A 19,766-nucleotide genomic window follows, 5' to 3' on the forward strand; every position below is an offset into this window, starting at 1 on the left:
TAAGTTTTGGGGAAAAACAAAAAAAGTTCAAAAGTTTTATAATTTTCAAAAGGGAACTAAAATAATAATAAAATACAAAAAAATTTTTTAATAAATAAAATTGATCACAAACCTCTGCCCCTTTTTTTCGAAATCCCTTTAAAAAAGGTATTTGCACGGCCATGCATATAAATTTTTTACGTTTACGTCCCTTTTTAAATTATATGAACAAAAGGATAAGACCCCAAACCAAAAGTTTTTTGGGTTATTTATAGGCGTGTAAATGAAAAAATTGGGGGCCTTTTTTAAACTACAAAACAGTTTTTTATTTTTGTTTTTTGAAAAAATAGAATAATTTTAAAATTTGTGTTTGTTCATTACAAGAAATTTAAAATTTAACTCGTTGAATAAAAATAATAATATTGAGCCTCTTTAATAATTAATGCCAGCGGCCCGCAAAATATTATTTTATTCAACAAAGTTCAATAAATTCAGTATTAAAACTTCCACTCATTCAATATCCTCTATTTATCACATACCCGTGCCTCTTTCACGACTCCGTAAATTCTCAATTGCATGGCCTTGCATATAGTTTGACGTGACGTCATTTGCAATACTTGCAAACATAGCGTTAAGATGCTCTAAATGTTACCGTTACAGTACACTACATAGGCAAGTGAGTAAAAAAGGGATTCTTTTCACCATAAAAAACAGTTATTATGTTGGTTATGTGATATATAGAATATTATATATATGTAAATTCATTACTTAATTTATTGAACTCGTTGAACAAAATGATATTATACAACTTATTCAATAAATTCAGTATTGAATCAACACTCATTTAATATCCTCTATTTCTGTCTGCTTTTAATGCTTCATAATATTTATTATATAAGTTCATGTCACCAAGTTTCTAGCTTTTAAATGACAGAGAAATGTCAGCAGGTGCAATTAGATACAGCCACATATGTATGTCTCAATTTATTAAGTTCATATTCTTTGAATAATGTTCACAAAAAAAACTTGGGCATGGCTTCGACCGAATAACATTCTATAGGCAATAAAAAGAAAGAAAAAAAACAGTTACATGTATATATATTATTGAGAAAATATGGAAAGACTATAAAATGAATGTATAAGATATATATCTTATTAATAATAGGTTTGTGAAAAATATTTGCATCTACAAAATACCTTTCAAAAACACTGGATCCAAAGAAGGATACAAGAACGTGGAAAAAAACAATAAATTTGGAGAAAATAAACGTTCATACAGTGCTAAAGTATAAATACCCAAGTACTTTCGGCGTATTATGCCTTCATGAAGGCATAATACGCCGAAAGTACTTGGGTATTTATACTTTAGCACTGTATGAACGTTTATTTTCTCCAAATTTATCTTATTAATAATATATATACATGTAAAACAAAAACTAAAATAAAAAAATAAATGTCAATGTATCTTTAACATTTTGTGTTTGTCAATTTCATAATAAAATGTCATTGAGTACCAGTACAGGAATAATATCTTCACTCTATGAATAAAATGAATTTGGGTCCACATATGGTTTATTGCTTACAAAATTACACTTTTCTGTCACAAAAACAAATCAATAAAGTTAATAAGACTTGTCAAAAAAATGACCTTCTTGTAATGTATATCTGGGTAAGATATTTTGATAAGATAAAAAATAATCCTAAAAATTATCAAATGTGCATTGAAAGAAAAAAAAGGAGTGTTTTGTAAAATTTATTAAACAATAGCATGCAACGGTGCTAGTCACACTGGTTTGACCTAATATTTGTTTAATATTGTTATTTAAAGATCCTGTATGTTGTAATCAGGATGTAACAACACTTAAGTAAAATTTTATATATGTATATAAATTATGCTTCTAAAAGATTCAAAACAGTAAAGAATATGTTAAATATGTAATGCAAATGTTTATAAGCAATATAACTAATCATTAAAATATATGCATTCAGTTCTGATTGAAAGATTTGGCTTAGACTTTACCGAAATAAATTTCTAATTACCTCCCTTTATTACTTCGGCAATATATTTACAAATAATGCCTTTTGGAACTTACAATATTGATAAATCTCCATTTGAGTATCATATTTATGATATAAAAGCATAAAAAAAATTTAAGTTACAGGATCTTTAATATGTAATACCATGATCTTTAATATCATATACACATATTAAGAAAATTTAAAATCTGATTTACTTATTTTTGTCTGTACCAAGATACATTGTAGCAAAAACTTTTTTCTTCTTCTTCTATTAGTATAAGTTAATATAATACTCATCTAATTTCATGTAAGCACTAAAGCCTGTGGTGTAATTGTATCTAATGAAAACATAAATCTTATCTTCTCTATTTTGGTAAGGTTTTAGCATGGCAATGAATACAGTAATAGGCCATATGGCGAATATTTCACTTTTTTCTGGTGGAGGAAGGGAAGAAAGGCCTCAGGTGCCCCTCCATGTATCAAATTTCAGGGCATGAACGGGCCACCCAAGTAAACCACTGTAGAACCATCAACGTTTTTGATATGCTTAGCTGGATAGCTTTTTTCACTAAAAAGATTTTCCAAAGTTGTCTTGCAGGGTTTGAACCTAGAGTGGTAAAGGTCATGTGCTTTGAAGTCAACAACCTTAACTGCATGGCAACAGCGTGTTCTATATTCAATTTCAGAATATGGGAACACAGCTTTAAAATTTAGCTTCAACTACATATGTATGTCTTGGCTTTGGACTTACATCTATCAGTGAAACAATGGGATGGGTTTAAAACTATGCTAGCTGGCATCAGCATTTTTCGTACTGCATACATATGTCTCTAGCTGGTGATTAAAATCATTTATTTTCCAGAAATATACTGATTAATATCAGTTATTATTACTCATATAAAAGTTACTCAGTCCAAGTATGTATGGTATTTTTGAAATTGTTTGATAAGAAATAAAGATATGCATGTATTAAATAATCATCAATGCTTTTATTCACATCTGTTGAGAAATAGAGGATTTTCATACAGAAAATACTGTTTTACACTCAGCCGCCCACACTCCACATTCACCTAGAAACTAGTTTCCCTGTGGAAAAAACCTGGCAATAAATTAACAGGTTAAAGTGAAACAAGAGCCATGTCAACATGGCCATCCCCTGCCGAATGTGTTTGCTCGTTGGAAGAATGTATATGTAGTAGAGCAGAATAACTCCATTTTAAGAGGTCTTTTGGTAATGAAAACTGATGGCTATAGTGATTACAGATTTGAAACCTATGTGAATACTAATGGCTGAAAATAACAAAGGGCAATAACTGAAAAATAATGCAGAGTAGGTTATCATTCTTGTGTGCTGCATTCCTCCTCAGTAAAATCTATCCACCTATGAAGTTTCAAGTTGATACCTCAAATACTTTTTGAGAAAAAAATTGAATTGAAAAATTAAGTATGAAAAATAACAAAGGGCAATAACTCAAAAATAATACAGGGTAGAGTTATCATTCTTAAGCACTGCACTCCTCCTCAATGGGATCCATCCACCTTTGAAGTTTCAAGTTGATACCTCAAATACTTTTTGAGATAAGCTCTGGACAAAATAGCATGAAAAAAAACAAAGGGCAATAACTCAAAAATTGTATAGGAAAGAGTTATCATTCTTGCGCACAACATACCTCCTCAATAAGATCTATCCACCTATGACATTTCATGTTGATATCTCAAACACTTTTTGAGTTATGCTCCACTCAGGTGAAAAATTAGGTATGAAAAATAACAAAGGGCAATAACTCAAAAATTATGAAAGGTAGAGTTATCATTCTTGTGCACTGCACACCTCCTTAGTGAGATCTATGCACCTATGAAGTTTCATGTTAATATCTCATAGGCTTTTGGAGTTATGCTCTGGACAAAAATCAATTTTGAAAAATAACAAAGGGCAATAACTCAAAAATCATGCAAGATAGAGTTATCATTCTTGTGCACTGCACTCCTCCTCAATGAGGTCTATCCACCTATGAAGTTTCAAGTTGATAACTCAAATACTTTTAGAGATATGCTCCGGACAAAAATGTCGGATGGAAGGACGGACGGACGGAAGGTCGGACGGACGGACGCAGACTATTTCTATATCTTCCGCCGAAAATTTTCGGCGGGGGATAATAAAATCTTGAAATACCGTATGATGATAATTTACTAAAAAGAAATCTCCAGATCAAGGAAGAGGTATAGGTAAACTGAACATTTTTTACCAGTAAAATAAATTTCTAAGGTCACAAATTCCTTTTTACAAACAAAATTTTTCTGTCTTTCTTTCTTTCCAAAGATCATGCCCTCGCAAAAGTAGGGTAAATTGTTTTCTCTTTAGAGAAATGTGTAATGCTTTTTTTCATAAGACCCAACAAAATGATAAACACATTTAAACTTTCATCTTTGTTTTTTTCTCGTTTTACGATTTTGTGGTGACGTCTCCGAGGAGGCCCCGACCACAACTTGACTGCCTTGTATTTCCTCTTGTGACACGCCCTCGGCATTTTTAAGTTTTCCTTGTGCTTCAACATAAAACATGACATCACGTAGCTGCTCCCTCAATTCCTGAATCTCCTATAAATAAACATGAAATTTCTGGTTTTATTATAATTGGATTGACAAGAGTTTTTCAATTGGTATCTCTCTGTGACATTGACCTTTGACCTAATAGCCTACTAATTAAGTCCAATCCATGGGCCTTGGGCAATGTCCCTACCAAGTTTCAAATACTTATAACAGTATGCCTCCAGATTCAAACTTCTATTAGTGAAATTTTAAACAAGAACTGTCGGAGGACAGTACCGCTCGACTATTTGAACAGTTGTCACAAGGTTGTTTCATTGAGTATAACTAGAACTATCACTAAATGTGATTAATACCCCACAAGACTTGCTTCGGAAATGAGGATGTTACTAGTAACAGAATACCTTGTAAAATAATTAAAATATAGAGTTTATGGTTGTGGGCAATTAAAGATAGTTGTGGTTCTTATATGTTGCATTTCCTTTCAATGTGGGTTGGCCATTGATGAAGTTTAATTGAATTACTCTGTAATAAGTCCAGAAAGACAAAGAAAAGGAACAAAGGGCAATAACTCTATAAGTCTGTATTTTGTCAAATGGAGTTATTGTTCTTGTGCACTGCACTTCCTCTTAATATCCTTGACAACTGTATGAAGTTGTATTGAATTCCAAACAGTAGTTTTCAAGTTATGCTCTGGACAAAGAAAAGTAACAAAGGGCAATAACTCTGTAATTAGTCAAGATAGAGTTATGGTTCTTGTGCACTGCACTTTCTCTTCAATGTGCTTGACCATTGTTTGAAGTTATATTATTTCCAACCATTAGTCTTCAAGTATGGTCCAGACAAAAAAAGGCAATGGAAAAGTAACAAAGGGCAATAACTCTGTAATTACTTTTAGATAGAGTTATGGTATTTTGTGCACTGCACTTCCCCTTATTGTGTTTGACAATTGTATGAAGTTGTTTTGAATTCCAACTAGTTGTTTTCAAGTTTATGCCTCGGACAAGGAAAAGTAACAAAGGGCAATAACTCTGTATTAGTCAAGATAGAGTTATTGGTTCTTATGCACTTGCACTTCCTCTCAATGTGCTTGACCATTGTTATGTAGTTATATTGACATTCCAACCATTAGTCTTCAAGTTATGGTCCGGACAAAAAAGGAATAGGGAAAGTAACAAAGGGCAATAACTCTGTAATTACTTTAGATAGAAATTATGGTTCTTGTGCACTGCACTTCCCCTTTTGTTGTTTGACAATTGTGCGAAGTTTGTTTTGAAAATTCCTAACAGTAGTTTTCAAGTTATGCACCGGACGGAAAAAGTAACAAAGGGGGCAATTACTCTGTAATTAGTCAAGATAGAGTTATGGTTCTTGTGCACTGCACTTCCTCTCAATGTGCTTGACCATTGTATGTAGTTATATTGAATTCAAACCATTAGTCTTCAAGTTATGGTCCGGACAAAAAAGGCAATGGAAAGTCAAAAACTCTGTTTAATAACTTTAGATAAAGAGTTATGGTTCTTATGCACCTGCACTTCCCCTTATTGTGTTTGACCAATTGTAATGAAGTTGTTTTTTGAATTCCAACCAGTTAGTTTTCAAGTTTATGACCCGGACAAGGAAAAAGTAACAAAAGGCAATAACTCTTGTAATTAGTCAAGATAGAGTTATGGTTCTTGTGCACTGCAACTTCCTATCTATGTGCTTGACCATTGTATGTAGTTATATTGAATTCAAACTATTAGTCTTCAAGTTATGGTCCGGACAAAAAAAAGCAATTGGAAAAGCAACAAAAGAGCAATAACTCTGTAAATTTACTTTAGATAGAGTTATGGTATTTGTGCACTGCACTTCCCCTTATTGTGTTTGGGCAATTGTATGAAGTTGTTTTGTATTCCAACCAGTAGTTTTCAAAGTTATGCCCCGGACAAAGGTGGAAAAGTTAACAAAGGGCAATAACTCTGTAATTAGTCAAGATAGAGTTTTATGGTTCTTGTGCACTGCACTTTCCTCTCAATGTGCTTGACCATTGTATGTAGTTATATTGAATTCCAACCATTAGTCTTTCAAGTTATGGTCCGGACAAAACAAAAGCAATGGAAAAGCAACAAAAGGGCAATAACTTGTAATTACTTTAGATAGAGATATTTGGTTCTTGTGCACTCCACTTCCCTTATTGTGTTTGACAATTTGTATGAAACGTTTTGAATTCCAACCAGTTGTTTTCAAGTTATGCCCCGGACAAGGAAAAGTAACAAAAGGGCAATAACTCTGTAATTAGTCAAGATAGAGTTATGGTTCTTATGCACTGCACTTCCTCTCAATGTGCTTGACCATTGGTATGTAGTTATATTTGAATTCCAACCATTAGTCTTCAAAGTTATGCTTCCCGGACAAGGAAAATGCAAACGGACGTCTGGACCCGACCCCGACCGACCAAACCGACCGACCGACCACCGGGTGACTCCTATATACCCCCCCAAACTTCGTTTTTGGGGGTATAATAATGCTTACCTATATGAATACAATAAAAATTATTTTTAAAGGTTCAAAGGCTTGTTATTAAGATGCTTTATCGAGTAGATCACTGCTTTATTATTATGAATGCATAAAAAATTGTCCCAAAAAAGGCACAAAATTTTCAGTAGTTTATGGAAAATACCAGCTTACAAGCAAAAACCTTTACCAAGAATTTCTAAGCCGCAAAAAAGAGGCATAATTATGAAAAAAAATAAGGGTTATGGGACTTGTGCCAATCATGTTAAATAATCACTGAGAAACAAGTGTGTAAAATTCCAATCCATTCCCTTTCAGTATTTATGGAGATACCAGCTTACTCGCATAAACTTAACCAAGAAATTTTCTAAGTCGAAAAAGGGGCATACTTATGCAAAAAAGCAAATCAGAGTTATGAAACTTGTGTCAATCATGTTAGATAATCACAGAGAACAAGTGTGTGAAGTTTCAATCCATTCCCTTCAGCTAGTTATGGAGATACAACCTTACACGCAAAAAACTTAACCAAGAATTTCTAAGTCGAAAAAAGGGGCATAATTATGCAAAAAAAAGCAATTCAAAGTTATGGGACTTGCGCATATCATGTTAGATAATCACAGAGAACAAGTTTGGTGAAGATTCAATCTATTTCCTTCAGTAGTTATGGAAATACCACCATACACCGCATAAACTTAACAAAGAATTTCTAAGTCGAAAAAGGGGCATAATTATGCAAAATAGCAAAATCAGAGTTATGGGGACTTGTGCCAATCATGTTAGATAATCACAGAAAACAAGTGTGTGAAGTTTCAAATCCATTCCCTTCAGTAGGTAAAAAGAATACCAGCTTACACGCTTACATTTTTTTTCTCAAGTTTTTGCTTTTCTTGAAATATTTTGGCTCATCTGGAGGCTGCATATGCAGCTTTAAGTTTTCCTTCTTCAAGTAATTGAGCAAACATGAATTTTACACTAAGTTTCGCTGTGACCTTTACCTAATGATCATTAAATCAATAGAGGTCATCTCACTGGATAGACCAATCTCCCAGAGTGTAAACCTAGATGTTATAAAGTTATTCAGCAGAAATCAATGGGTTGCTGACAGATCAACAGATGTTATTTATATTATGTACTGATAGACAGATAAGAACAAAAAACCATTCAAGAGCCAATTTGCTTGACTAGAATTTATGGAAAGAGAAGGGGGGGCTAATTCCTTAAAAACTGCTTGCAGAAATTACCTGCCCTTGATAAATAAACAACTTAACCCCTTTCCCTCATGAGTTATATTGGTCGAAACAAGAGGGCCATGAAATGCCCTGAGGTCGCTCAACCTGTTTATAGGCCCAAGACGAAGACGGTTGAATCCACTAGGTCACCCTTGAGAATATTTCAGGGGAGGCTTATAAAAATGGCCTTTTTCATTGAAAAGCCCCCTGGGTTACAAGTTAAAACTGATTAATGAAAACTATTGAAAAAATTTGCCCTTAAATACTAATCAAAACTTGGGCACACCATGTTGAACTGGACCATTGCCTTTGTAAACGACTGCTTCAGTTTAAATTTCCGTTTACCAAAGCAACGAGGGGACGTCCTCAAAATACCTAAATTCCCATATTTTGCCTTCGGATTTTTTTCCATCAAGTGCTGAACTTCTAAGGGGTTTGAGATAGAGTCAAAGGCTTTTCAGCCCTTGGTTACACATTACCCTTTTTGATCGATCTGGGATCATTTTCAACCTCTCACAAGTACAAAATTTCTTTTTGGGCGATGGGAAAGGGGATTGCCCCCCCCCTTCAAACCCCCCAAACAGAAGGGGCACCACATCCCCCCTTCCTGGCAACCCCCTGATGTATCTTTTTTGGATGGGGGAACCGCTCCGGAAAAAATTGCTTCACTTTTCTTAAGCAACATATTCTCCAACGAAAACATATAATTTGGGGCCCCCCAAATAGGACATTTTCTCACTATTTGAGGCCTAAAAGGGGGGGGGGTCGAAAGTGTGTTTGTTTTCGCGTATATTATAGGTAAAGGGTTAAGTGAAATAGTGATCTTGATTTTGTTTGTTTTTATTGTTTTTTTTTTGTTTTTGTTTTTTTCAATAAAATTAGAAAAAAATAACAAGACCTGTCAAAAGGACAACAGGTTCCTCGTTTTTTTTTCAGTGCTGGGATAGTGTAATTTAAAATTCACAATATAAAAAGGGGACCATAATTTTGCAAAACTGCTTGGCAGACCCTTACCTAGCCTTAATAGTGAACTTGTTTTCAAGTTTTGAACATTAATTGTTCTTTTTATATAGATAAAGGCAAAACACTCTAAATAAAAAAACCGGAGATGGTTAACAAAATATTGCTTTCCAGGATTATCTTCCCTTTAGAAATGGCCATTTCAAAATTTTACCAGGTGAAAAAGAAGTAGAAGGCAAGAAATGAATGAAGAAGACTGTTTTTTATTTTTGCGACTTACTTATCTTTTTTGGAAGTTGTAAAATCTTTTGGAATTCTGGACTCCCAATGGTAGTAACTCGTTTCTGCCAACACTTTTTGATTGTCAAGTAACACTTATTCATCTCTTTCCTCTTTCTTGCAGATCGTGTAGTGCTTTTTTCAAGACGTGTCTGTAGCTAAAAAATTTAAATAAAGTTAATAGAAACATGATTTTCCCTGTTAGTTTCAGTCCCATTTATATATTTAGGAAAATACGTTGGGAGGACTGAAACAAGGTCGGATAAGACAAGGGAGTCGTTGAAAATCAGGGGGTGGCTAAGGCAGTCTTGACTGTAACTTGTAAATTTTTTCTTAATCAGCTAATAATTCACCCTTAACAGATAAACGAATAATTAGCTTTGCTTGATAGTAACACCAAGATCCTTGATAACAAAGAACTTTAAACAAATGGGTCATGATGGCCCTGAAATCACTCACATGAATTTTAAAAACTCTTCCATGACAAGGAACAAGTAAAATTGTAAACTATAAAACAAAAGCAGATATAAAATCTAAATCTTAAACTGATATCACAAAGTTCATATTTGGTATCACAGAAATAGTGCATGTGTAAAAACAATACTGGTTGCTATTGCAAAGGGAAAACAACAGTTGCCACAGATGTGTACAATAGGGAAAAATCAATGACCCCATGGGGCAAATTTTCACCAAAGAGCTTTTATTTAAACAACTTGGTAAACTCTTATGAGACAATGTATCATGCTTAATATCTAAGCTCTATCTATTTGGTTTCTTTAAAAGAAGATTATTTAAAGTTTTTACTATATACATATAAGGAAATCAATGACAGCCCAGGACAGGGCCAATATTGACCCAAGTCTTTTTATTTGAACAATTTACTTGGTAAATATTCACTAGAAAATGTTTCATTTTTAATATCAAAGCTCTAGCTATTTGGGTTTTCTCAAAACAAGATTTTATTTTTTTTTTCTATGTGCATATAACGAAAATCAACTACCCACTTAGGCAGGGCCAATTTTGACCCCAGAAAATTTATTTGAACAAACTTGGTAAACACTCACTAGAAAATGTTATATCCTTAATATCTAAGCTCTAGCTCTTTTTTAAAAGATTTTTTTTTTACTATATGATGATATACAAATTAGGAGAATAAATTACCCCCCCCCCCCCCCCTCCCCGGGGCAGTGCCAATTTTTTACCCTAGAGCTTTTATTAAATAAACTTGGTACAATAAATTTAGTAAATGTCTCAATTAGTGATTGCTCTAGCACCTAGCTCCTTTGGTTTAAAAAAATAAAATAAATAAATTTTACTATATACATATAAGGAAAATCAATGACTCCCAGGGCAGGGCCAATTTTGACCCAAGGCCTTTTATTTGAACAAACTTGGTAGACACTCACTTGAAAAAGTTTCATGCCTAATATCTAAGCTCTAGCTATTTGTGTATTTTTTCTGAAGAAGATTTTTTTTAGTTTTTCTTATATAACATAAAATAACATTAAGTATATTCAGTACTTTTGCATCATCACGAAATCCAGTCGGATGGATGGACAGAAGGTAAACCTAAAGTCCCCCTGGTTAATCTAGTAGGGGACCAATAAAAGCTAGTTGGGAGCATAATAAAAGGAAATAATTGCCTCAAGCTAATCATTAAGTGTAGTACTATACAATTGTTTTTCTGTTAAGGATAATATCATCTTGTGTAACATGATACTTCCTGGTTTAAAAATTAAATAAATCTATCGCTACAAGTTTACACAGGTTAAATACATAGCAGTGGATAGACGGGAAGTGACTTGTCAGATAAGAAACTAAAGACGGCAATATCTTTAATATTCTAGACAGCAGTATAAATACCTGGTGAGTCAATTTACTCAATATCTATGTTTAAAAATTAAATAAAACTTATCAAGTATTTATATTACTTTAAATTGATTTAAGTTTGCCCTACAGTTTAAATAACCTTGAGAGAATTTTTTTATACCCCACCCACACTTCAAACTAACTTTAAATGGTTAATATTTTATTTTGATTGGTTAATGTGACAACATGATCTGCATATTCTTAAAAAAGGAATAACCTGAACACGTCAGTCACTAAACTATTACAAAAAGGTCATCGTAATCCTGTATTTCTCACCTGAGATATATTGCTAGGAAAGGTCACATTTTTTATTTTCCAAGAATGACTTCCTATTTCATCTGCCTTTAATATTATTTACCCAAGCTGCATTATTCTTCAGATATTTGTAGATGTCTGCTATTAAATGCTTAATGACAAATATCTAAGCTATTGGCATTGTAGTTTTACAAAACAAGAGGGCCCTGTATCACTCACCTGAGAAACAGGTCAAAGTGGAGCCCGTTTTCACCGCAGAAGCACAATTTGAAAACAAGGGACAGCTTAACCTTAACAATTTTGACCCTAAAGCAATTATTTAAACAAAGATGGCAGACATCCACTAGAAGATGTTTCATGCCAAATATCTAATCTATAGTGCTTTTGGATTGTCATAAGAAGATTTCTTAAGTTTTTACTATATACATATAAGGAAAATCAGTGACCCCCTGGGGTGGACCAATTTTGACCCTAGGAATTTTATTTCAACAAACATGGTAGACATACACTAGAACATGTTTCATGACATTGTCCTCATGTGAGCTTAAAAAAAAGCAGATATTAAATCTAAATCTTAAACTGATCACAAAGTTCAAATTTGTATGTGAAATAGTGCATGTGTAAAAACATTACTGGGAGAACAACAGTTCCAACAGATGTGTACAATGACAACTTGGGGCGAGGCCAATTTTCACCCCAGGGCTTTTATTTGAACAAACATGGTAGACACCCATTAGAAGATGTTTCATGCTTAACATCTAAGCTCTAGCTATTTAAGTTTTTTAAAAGAATTTTTTTAAGTGTTTACTATTTTAAGTTTTTTCTTTTGGTTGCCATGGCAACCATGGCAACCAGAGTTCTGCAAGGAATTTAATTCTTTGAACAACTTTGGTAGATTTTGACCCCATGGGCATGATTTACTTCACTTTGTGTAATTCTACATACCAAATATCTAAGCTCTGGGCATTGTAATTTCAGGGAAGAAGATTTTTTAAGACATTTTGACTGTACAAATCTATGTAAACTAAGTTAACCTTATTGCTTGGCCATTTTTTACTCCAGGGGTATGACTTATACAACTAGTGTAGAGATCCATTGAGCCATTGCTTCCTGCCAAATATCTGAGCTCCTGGTAATCATATTGAAGACTCACAAAAAAGACATAAATGTATTTTCCTTTACAAGTCTACATAAAGTAAGTGACTCCAGGGAAGGAGGCAAGTTTGATCACAAATGAGTCAAAATGTGATCACCAGAGTGTTCACAAGGTTTTTCCATATTTGGGCGGCGTGACCTAGTTTTTGACCCCAGGTGACCCATATTTGTCCTTCACCTAGAAATTATCAAAACAAACTTTCAGAGCAATTTCAAGTACTTTTTATTAAAACAGTAGTCACTAGAGTGTTAACAAGATTTTATATTTTTAGCTCCTGTGACCTAGTTTTTTCATCCAAGATTACCCATGTTCGAACTCATTCGAGCAATAAAGCTAGACAAGCGTCCTAAAAATCCTGAAAAAGTTTAATGATGATTGAGGCAAAAATGTGACGTTAGAGTGTTAACGAACAAATGTGGACGGACGACAGTCGACGGACGACTGACATTTAACAATCCTAAAACCTCACCCTGAGCAAACTGTAAAATCTAAGCTTTGAGCATTATAGGTTGAAACAAGATGAAATAAATGTGTTTTCCTAGGATATAAGTCTACATAAACAAAAGGGCCCTGATTATGAAGGCTCAATCCCATATTATTTGGGCTGACCTGTGTGACCTAGTTTTTGACCCCAGATGATCCATATATACAATGTACTTGACCTCAAAATTTCATTTAAACAACCTTTCTGAACAATTTTCCTGGATATTTGGATCAAAAAACAAAAGCTTCTATAGTGTGTTTACAAGGTTTTTCCATAATATTGCTGTGTTGCCTTGGTTTTTAACACTAGTTGACCAATATTTGAGATTGACCTAGAAATCACCAATACAACCTGTCTGACTGATTCCTAGATATTTGAATCATAACAGTAGTATCTAGAGTGTAAACAAGGTTTTTCCAGATATTGGTCTGTGTGACCTACTTTCTGACAAAAAGTGACCCATATTTAAACTTGACCTAGAAATTATCATAACAACCTTTCTGACCAATTTCTAGGATATCTGGACTGGAACAGTAGCCCCTAGAGTGTTTACAAGGTTTTCCAATACTTATGCTGTGTGACCTAGTTTTTTGACCCAAGGTTGAACCCATGTTCTTACTTTGCCTAGAAATCACCATAACAACTTTATTGACCAATTTCCAGGATATTTGGTTCAAAACAATAGCCTCTAGACTAGCAAGGTTTTTTCATATCTGGGCAGTGTGACCTAGTTTTTGACTATCGATGACCTATATTCCAATTGAGATGGAAATGATATAAACAACCTTTCTGACCAATTTCAAGGATATTTGGATCAACATTGTAGCCTCTAGAGTGTAAACAAGGTTTTTCCATATTTGGACAGTGTAACCTAGTTTTTGACCCAAGGTAACCCATATTCAAACTTGACCTTGAAATTATCATACCATCCTTCCTGACCATTTTCCATGACATTCTATGATAGCCCCTAGACAAGTGTGTACAAAGTTTTATGTTGATATCTCTTATTGTTTCAGAGTAATGTCCCGGACAAAGTTCAAAGTGTAAAAAGGGAACCTTTGTTGCAATATACCTGTTAAGTTAAATCCAACACCTTATTAATGCTAACGCCAACACTAAATAAATATATTTCACTTTAATGTATGGTCATAATCAACAAAGTAACTTCATTATTCCAATCCTAACGTTGCTAAGCCAGTTGATGACGTCGTGACGTTATGACGTCATAATGACGTTATATAAAGTTTACTAAACAAAAATAAGATGAAATTAACATTAATTATACTTTCTTTCTTTTCTTCTTTTCTGTGATGTTTTGAGTCATTAAAAAAACTGATGTTTTGAGTCATTAAAAAAAATGTAAGATATAAAAATGTTAAAATTCTACAAGTCTATATAAAATCTTTTGAAATTGTTCCTTCTTGTATTACACACAGCAGATCATATCCGGATGCCCCACGCTTAGTCATACAGTCAGCCAAATGATGTTTCCCTGGGCACCATCGAATTTCTTTGACTTCATTTCTGGACAAGGATTCGCTGATTGCAGCTATATCTACACGAAGACGCTTGTCATCTACTAGCTTGGTTGAATTCACAGCTTCTATTACACTTCTATTGTCCACATAAGCAATTATTGGTATTGTGTGATTGGGTATCCTTAGAGCGTTTTCGATCATTTTGTCTGTAATAATATCCACATTCTAATCCTTCTTGTAAACTGAGAGCTTCAGCAGCAATTGTTGATCGTACTACCCTTTTTATTTTGTTGGTATGCCAGAAAAGTGGACAACATTTTCCAGAAGTGTCCATTAACCATACTATATAAGCCGCAGTGCTCCCTGTTCCAGAATTTATGTTGCACAAAGATGCATCTGTGAAGACTGCAATCTTCCAATCACCTACAAAGTTGCTCAATTGTGGGAATCTTATAAAAGACTTGAAGTTTTTCAATCTGTTCACTGCTTTGATCGCCTGAGATAGATCACTCATTGTAGCTTCCTTGAGTTTAGTGCTCAAGTCTATCAACTCAAATGCCATATCGGGCCTTGTTCCTTGCACTACCCAGTTAATCTGACCAATGATTTTCCTGAAAAGAGTCTGTTCTTCAGATGTTAATACTTCCTGTTTATTCTGGACTCTCTTTGTGTCAATCTGTCTGCTCTCTATGTTTTCCACATATCTAGATTGGTCCAGAATAATTGCATTGCTCTCCTGAGAAATCCTGAAACCAATATAATCAAACTGTCCTTTTTCAATTTTTCCTGCAACAAATCGTTTTCGTAATTTAGTCAGGACCTTCTCCAAACATTCATCACCAGCATGAAGAAAATCATCAACATGACAACAAATAATGCCGTTAAGCTTGTCTCCAGTGTGCAGAAAGAACATTGCTGGATCCATCTCTGATATATGACACCCTAATCTAATTAACTCGTCTTTCACACTTAGATAGAATTGTCTTGCTCCGTCTTTGAGGCCATAAAGTCCATGTTTAAGTTTCCAAATTATTCCAGCGATAGTGTCACTTTCCTTTGGAGGTTTAATGTAGACTTCCCTCCGAATTTCTTTTCCCTGTAGAAACGCCGACTTTATATCTGTGGTTTTTACAATCCAATTATTTACAGCTGCAAGTGCAAGAAATGTTCTAAGTGTTCCTTTTCCCACTGTTGGACTGTCACTTTGCATCACATATTCTTCCTCAAATCCGCGTACAACAAGTCGAGCCTTTGTTTGACCATTTTTTGTGAGTTATCACCCATCTTGTTGATAAAGTTACCTGACCATAATCTTGAACTTCTTCATATGTGCCAAAGTGTTGCAGCTTCTGAAGTTCACAAATTTTAGCAGATGTGACTTCATCATCAGCACAAGTCTGTTTCATTACCAAATTAACCTCATTTGTTAACATTTTCCATTGAACTGCCTCCAGATTAATACTCTTCTTCTCTTTGCTGATATCTTCCTCTATATTATACCAAAACTTGTTTCTGCCTGTTGCTTTTCCAGCCCTTCCTAGTATTTTTGCTTGTATCCACTGATCTGTATCCTGTGCTCTATATTGTATGTTGTCATTTGCCTTCAATGTCCTTTCTTCAGGTGGAATATTTTGAATGTTGTTTTCCAAACTAGCTGATGATCTATCTGACATGTTTGACTGCAAGTTCTTAAATGGATCTGAGGATGGTATGTCCTCGTTTATGGTCTGCATACTTGTCTGATCTGAGGTTTGCTGGTCAGCTAATGTGCCCTCATTAGCATTGCTTCTTTCTTCTTCCAGACTTTCATAACTGTTTGCCTCACGATTATCAGAACTCATATAATCATTTACCCTCTGCAGCCTATTAGGCGATACTCGCACAAACACTGCTCCATGTCTAACAAACACCACTTTTCCATCTTGAAATACCACCTTTCCAGGTCCAAGCCAACGCTCTTTTCCCTCTCGCTTGTAGAAAACATTATCACCATGTTCAAAAACTTGTTCAGAAGCCCTTACTTTATTACGTAGAGCTCTCCTTATTCTTTCGTCAGCTTCCGACTGAATGAATGCTCTCCGAGCAGCATGCAAAACATTCAAATGCCTTGCAAATTCCTCACTGCTGGTGGTCCCTTGTAATGCAGGCAAGTTTTCACTCATAATATTGGGAATATTGGGGTTCTGCCCAAAAACAAGCTGATGACTGCTAAAACCATTCCACATCTGTAAAGAATTTCTTGCCATATTCGCCCATGATAGTAACGTCTGCAAGTCTACTTTCCCACAATCTGCCTGTAACTTAATCAGCATCATATCTGTTATAGCATGCACTCTCTCACATAAACCATTCTGAAATGGACTTTGACCAGATGTTGTGCATAATTTAATGTTCAGTATTGACGTGATCTCTCTTACTTCATCTGAATTGAATTCACCACCGTTGTCAGTCATTAATGAGCCCATCATGCCAAACTTACCTACCCATTCCCTCATCAGTGCATCTATAATCTTTTCTGGCTTCTTTCTGTTGATAAACGTTGACACCGTATATCTGGACCACATGTCTATAATGTGTAAAATCCAGCAGCCGTTCCATTGCTTAAGATCCATCGCAACTTTTTCATTGAACTTGGAAGCCATAGGCATACCTACGACAGGCCTTGATGGAGTTTTTGCATACATCTTGCAAAGTTCACAATTGTTAGTAATGAGATCAAGAGTTTCCTCAAATTCTTCTCTCCAGATAACTGCATCTTTCATAAGTGCTGACAGCCGTTTCTTAGGTGGGTGTGCAAATTGCCTGTGCAATTTCACAAATGTTTTGTATCTCTCATTTTTGCTTAAATCATCAAAGTTTACAGCACAAACACTTTCTACAGGTACCTCTACCGTCTTATCTATCGGAATACAGTAATGACCTGATGTTGTCAAATTTAAAGCCACCTCTTTTCCCATAATGCTAGCTGTGTCGTTTTCTAGATCCATTTTTATAGCAGCCCTCTTCATTGCTGTCCGAGACAATAACAGGGGAATGTCCGACTCCACAACATCTGTTTTGATGAAAACATCTTTGCCAGCAATCACTGCAGGTATACAGTATTCTCCTTTTGATGTTAGGCATGTCCCACCACCAAACTTGAAAACTCTCTGACTATCTAACTGTGTTACTCTCTGTTTATCTCCTACATCTAATGACTGTATATAGTTATTTATCCAGTTTTTACCACACACTGTACTGCTGCAAGCACTATCAAGAACAGCACAATTTCGAGCATCTACACCCAAACGCTGAATCTCATCCTTATTGTAACCTGTAAACAATACTGCATGTTCCTCTTCAACAGCATTCACTTTCTTCATGTTTTCCCAGCTATGGGGGCATGCCTGTAGCAGATGCCTATATGAACCACAAGACTTGCAGGTAAGCGTTCTTCCATCTGGACCAATAGGATTGATGTTCTTTGCAAGACCTTTTCTGTGACTGTCTTGAGCAATGTCTGAACGCTGAAACTCTTTCATGCCTGATTTTCCTAATTTCCCCTTTTCCAGTTTCCTCTGCTGCCTCCATTATAATTCCCTTGTTGAATTCTTAATTTGGAGTAACCTGCAGCAAGTAGCGCCTCTTCATTTGCTGCAAGAAAAGCAGGTTCTAGTTTGATACTTGAGCTGCCACTTGACATATTCATGTCATTACCCTTAAACTTTTTCAGTGACTTCTTAGCCTGTTCGTACAATGTAGCTTTTTCATCATAATTCACCACCAGTCCCAAAGACTAGCACCGCCCTCCCCTTGGAAATGTTCCGCCCTCAGAAAGTAGTTTTAAAAGCCAAAAAATTCAGCAGGCAAATGTCCCTACTTTTCCCTTTTAATTTCCCTATCTTTTAATCAAAACGTACCATATTTATTTAAAAATTTGGGTTGGAGAAACTTAATAAAATCCTTTCCAAAAAAACCTAATTTTTTTAAATGTCCCGTTAAAAACCAAACCCCTTTTTGGAAAATGTGGTCCCCGAAATAAAGAAAGTCCCAAACCAAACATCATTTTTAAATCCCCGTTTGTATTGGTTTTAAAAAATTTCAGTATTTTAGATTCATCATCCCCTTGGGGAATGATAAAGCCCAAAATTAAAACCCCCTTTGTCTTTTTTAAAATTCTGGAATTTTCCCCCCATGCCAAAAAATTTCCCGTTTTTAAAAACCTTAAAACTTCCCTTCCCCTTTTTTTAGTTTTGGAGGATTTATCCCCGGTGCCCCTATTAAACCCCTTTAAATGTTAAAAAATACCCAAAATGTTAGAAAATAACAAATGTCTAACTTTTGTAAAAAAACCTGGAATAGTTTCCCCTCCCCTTGTTAATTTAAATAACATATTAATCTAGAACACCTAAAAAATATTTTTCATTAATGAGGTATAATAAAAGTAACTTCATTATTCCAATCCTAACGTTGCTAAGCCAGTTGATGACGTCGTGACGTTATGACGTCATAATGACGTTATATAAAGTTTACTAAATAAAAATAAGATGAAATTAACAATACCCCCATCACAGAAGTTTTTGACAGAGATGTGGGCATTATAAATAAGCATATAGGAAATATGCATTGGGCATCTGGAAAATATCTGGATATTTTATCATCTCTAGTGATTTTTTATCTGATTTTTCACCCCTATGTGTGACCTTGACCTTAGCCGCAGGGACCTAAATTTTGTGCGCGACACTCCGCTTTACAATGGTGAACATTTGTGCCCGGTTATATTGAAATCCCTCTATGCATGTAAATTTTTGCTCCGGACAAGCCGTTTTAACAATGATCCTAAAAAACACTTGAAAACTTCAAAGCATGCTTCAAACAACGACTAAAATCTAAAAGATAATTTGGTTTTCCTAATTGAATTAAGGGTGTCATAAAATAAAGGAAAGAGGCACTGATGGCAATTACGTATTAGCATTAAAATCTTAATGAGTAAAATACATAATAACCAGTATTGAACATTTATAAATAACTTTCTA

General features: G+C 34.6%; 1 protein-coding gene across 1 annotated transcript in view; it reads right to left on the bottom strand.

The window, feature by feature from the left end:
* Positions 1–4,365: 4,365 nt before the first annotated feature.
* LOC132739949 (BRCA1-associated protein-like) overlaps positions 4,366–19,766 on the bottom strand; it is a 35,614-nt gene continuing 20,213 nt past the window's right edge. Inside the window, exons 14-16 of the mRNA XM_060727832.1 lie at positions 9,511–9,667; positions 8,071–8,099; positions 4,366–4,596 (exon numbers count right to left, since the gene is read on the bottom strand). Of these exons, the coding sequence (XP_060583815.1) occupies positions 4,420–4,596; positions 8,071–8,099; positions 9,511–9,667 (363 nt within the window). The 3' untranslated portion in view covers positions 4,366–4,419. The remainder of the gene's footprint in view (positions 4,597–8,070; positions 8,100–9,510; positions 9,668–19,766) is intronic.

Source organism: Ruditapes philippinarum, unplaced genomic scaffold (genome assembly GCF_026571515.1).
Source record: "Ruditapes philippinarum isolate M1 unplaced genomic scaffold, ASM2657151v2 ctg1157_1_1_1_1, whole genome shotgun sequence".
Classification (NCBI taxonomy): domain Eukaryota; kingdom Metazoa; phylum Mollusca; class Bivalvia; order Venerida; family Veneridae; genus Ruditapes; species Ruditapes philippinarum.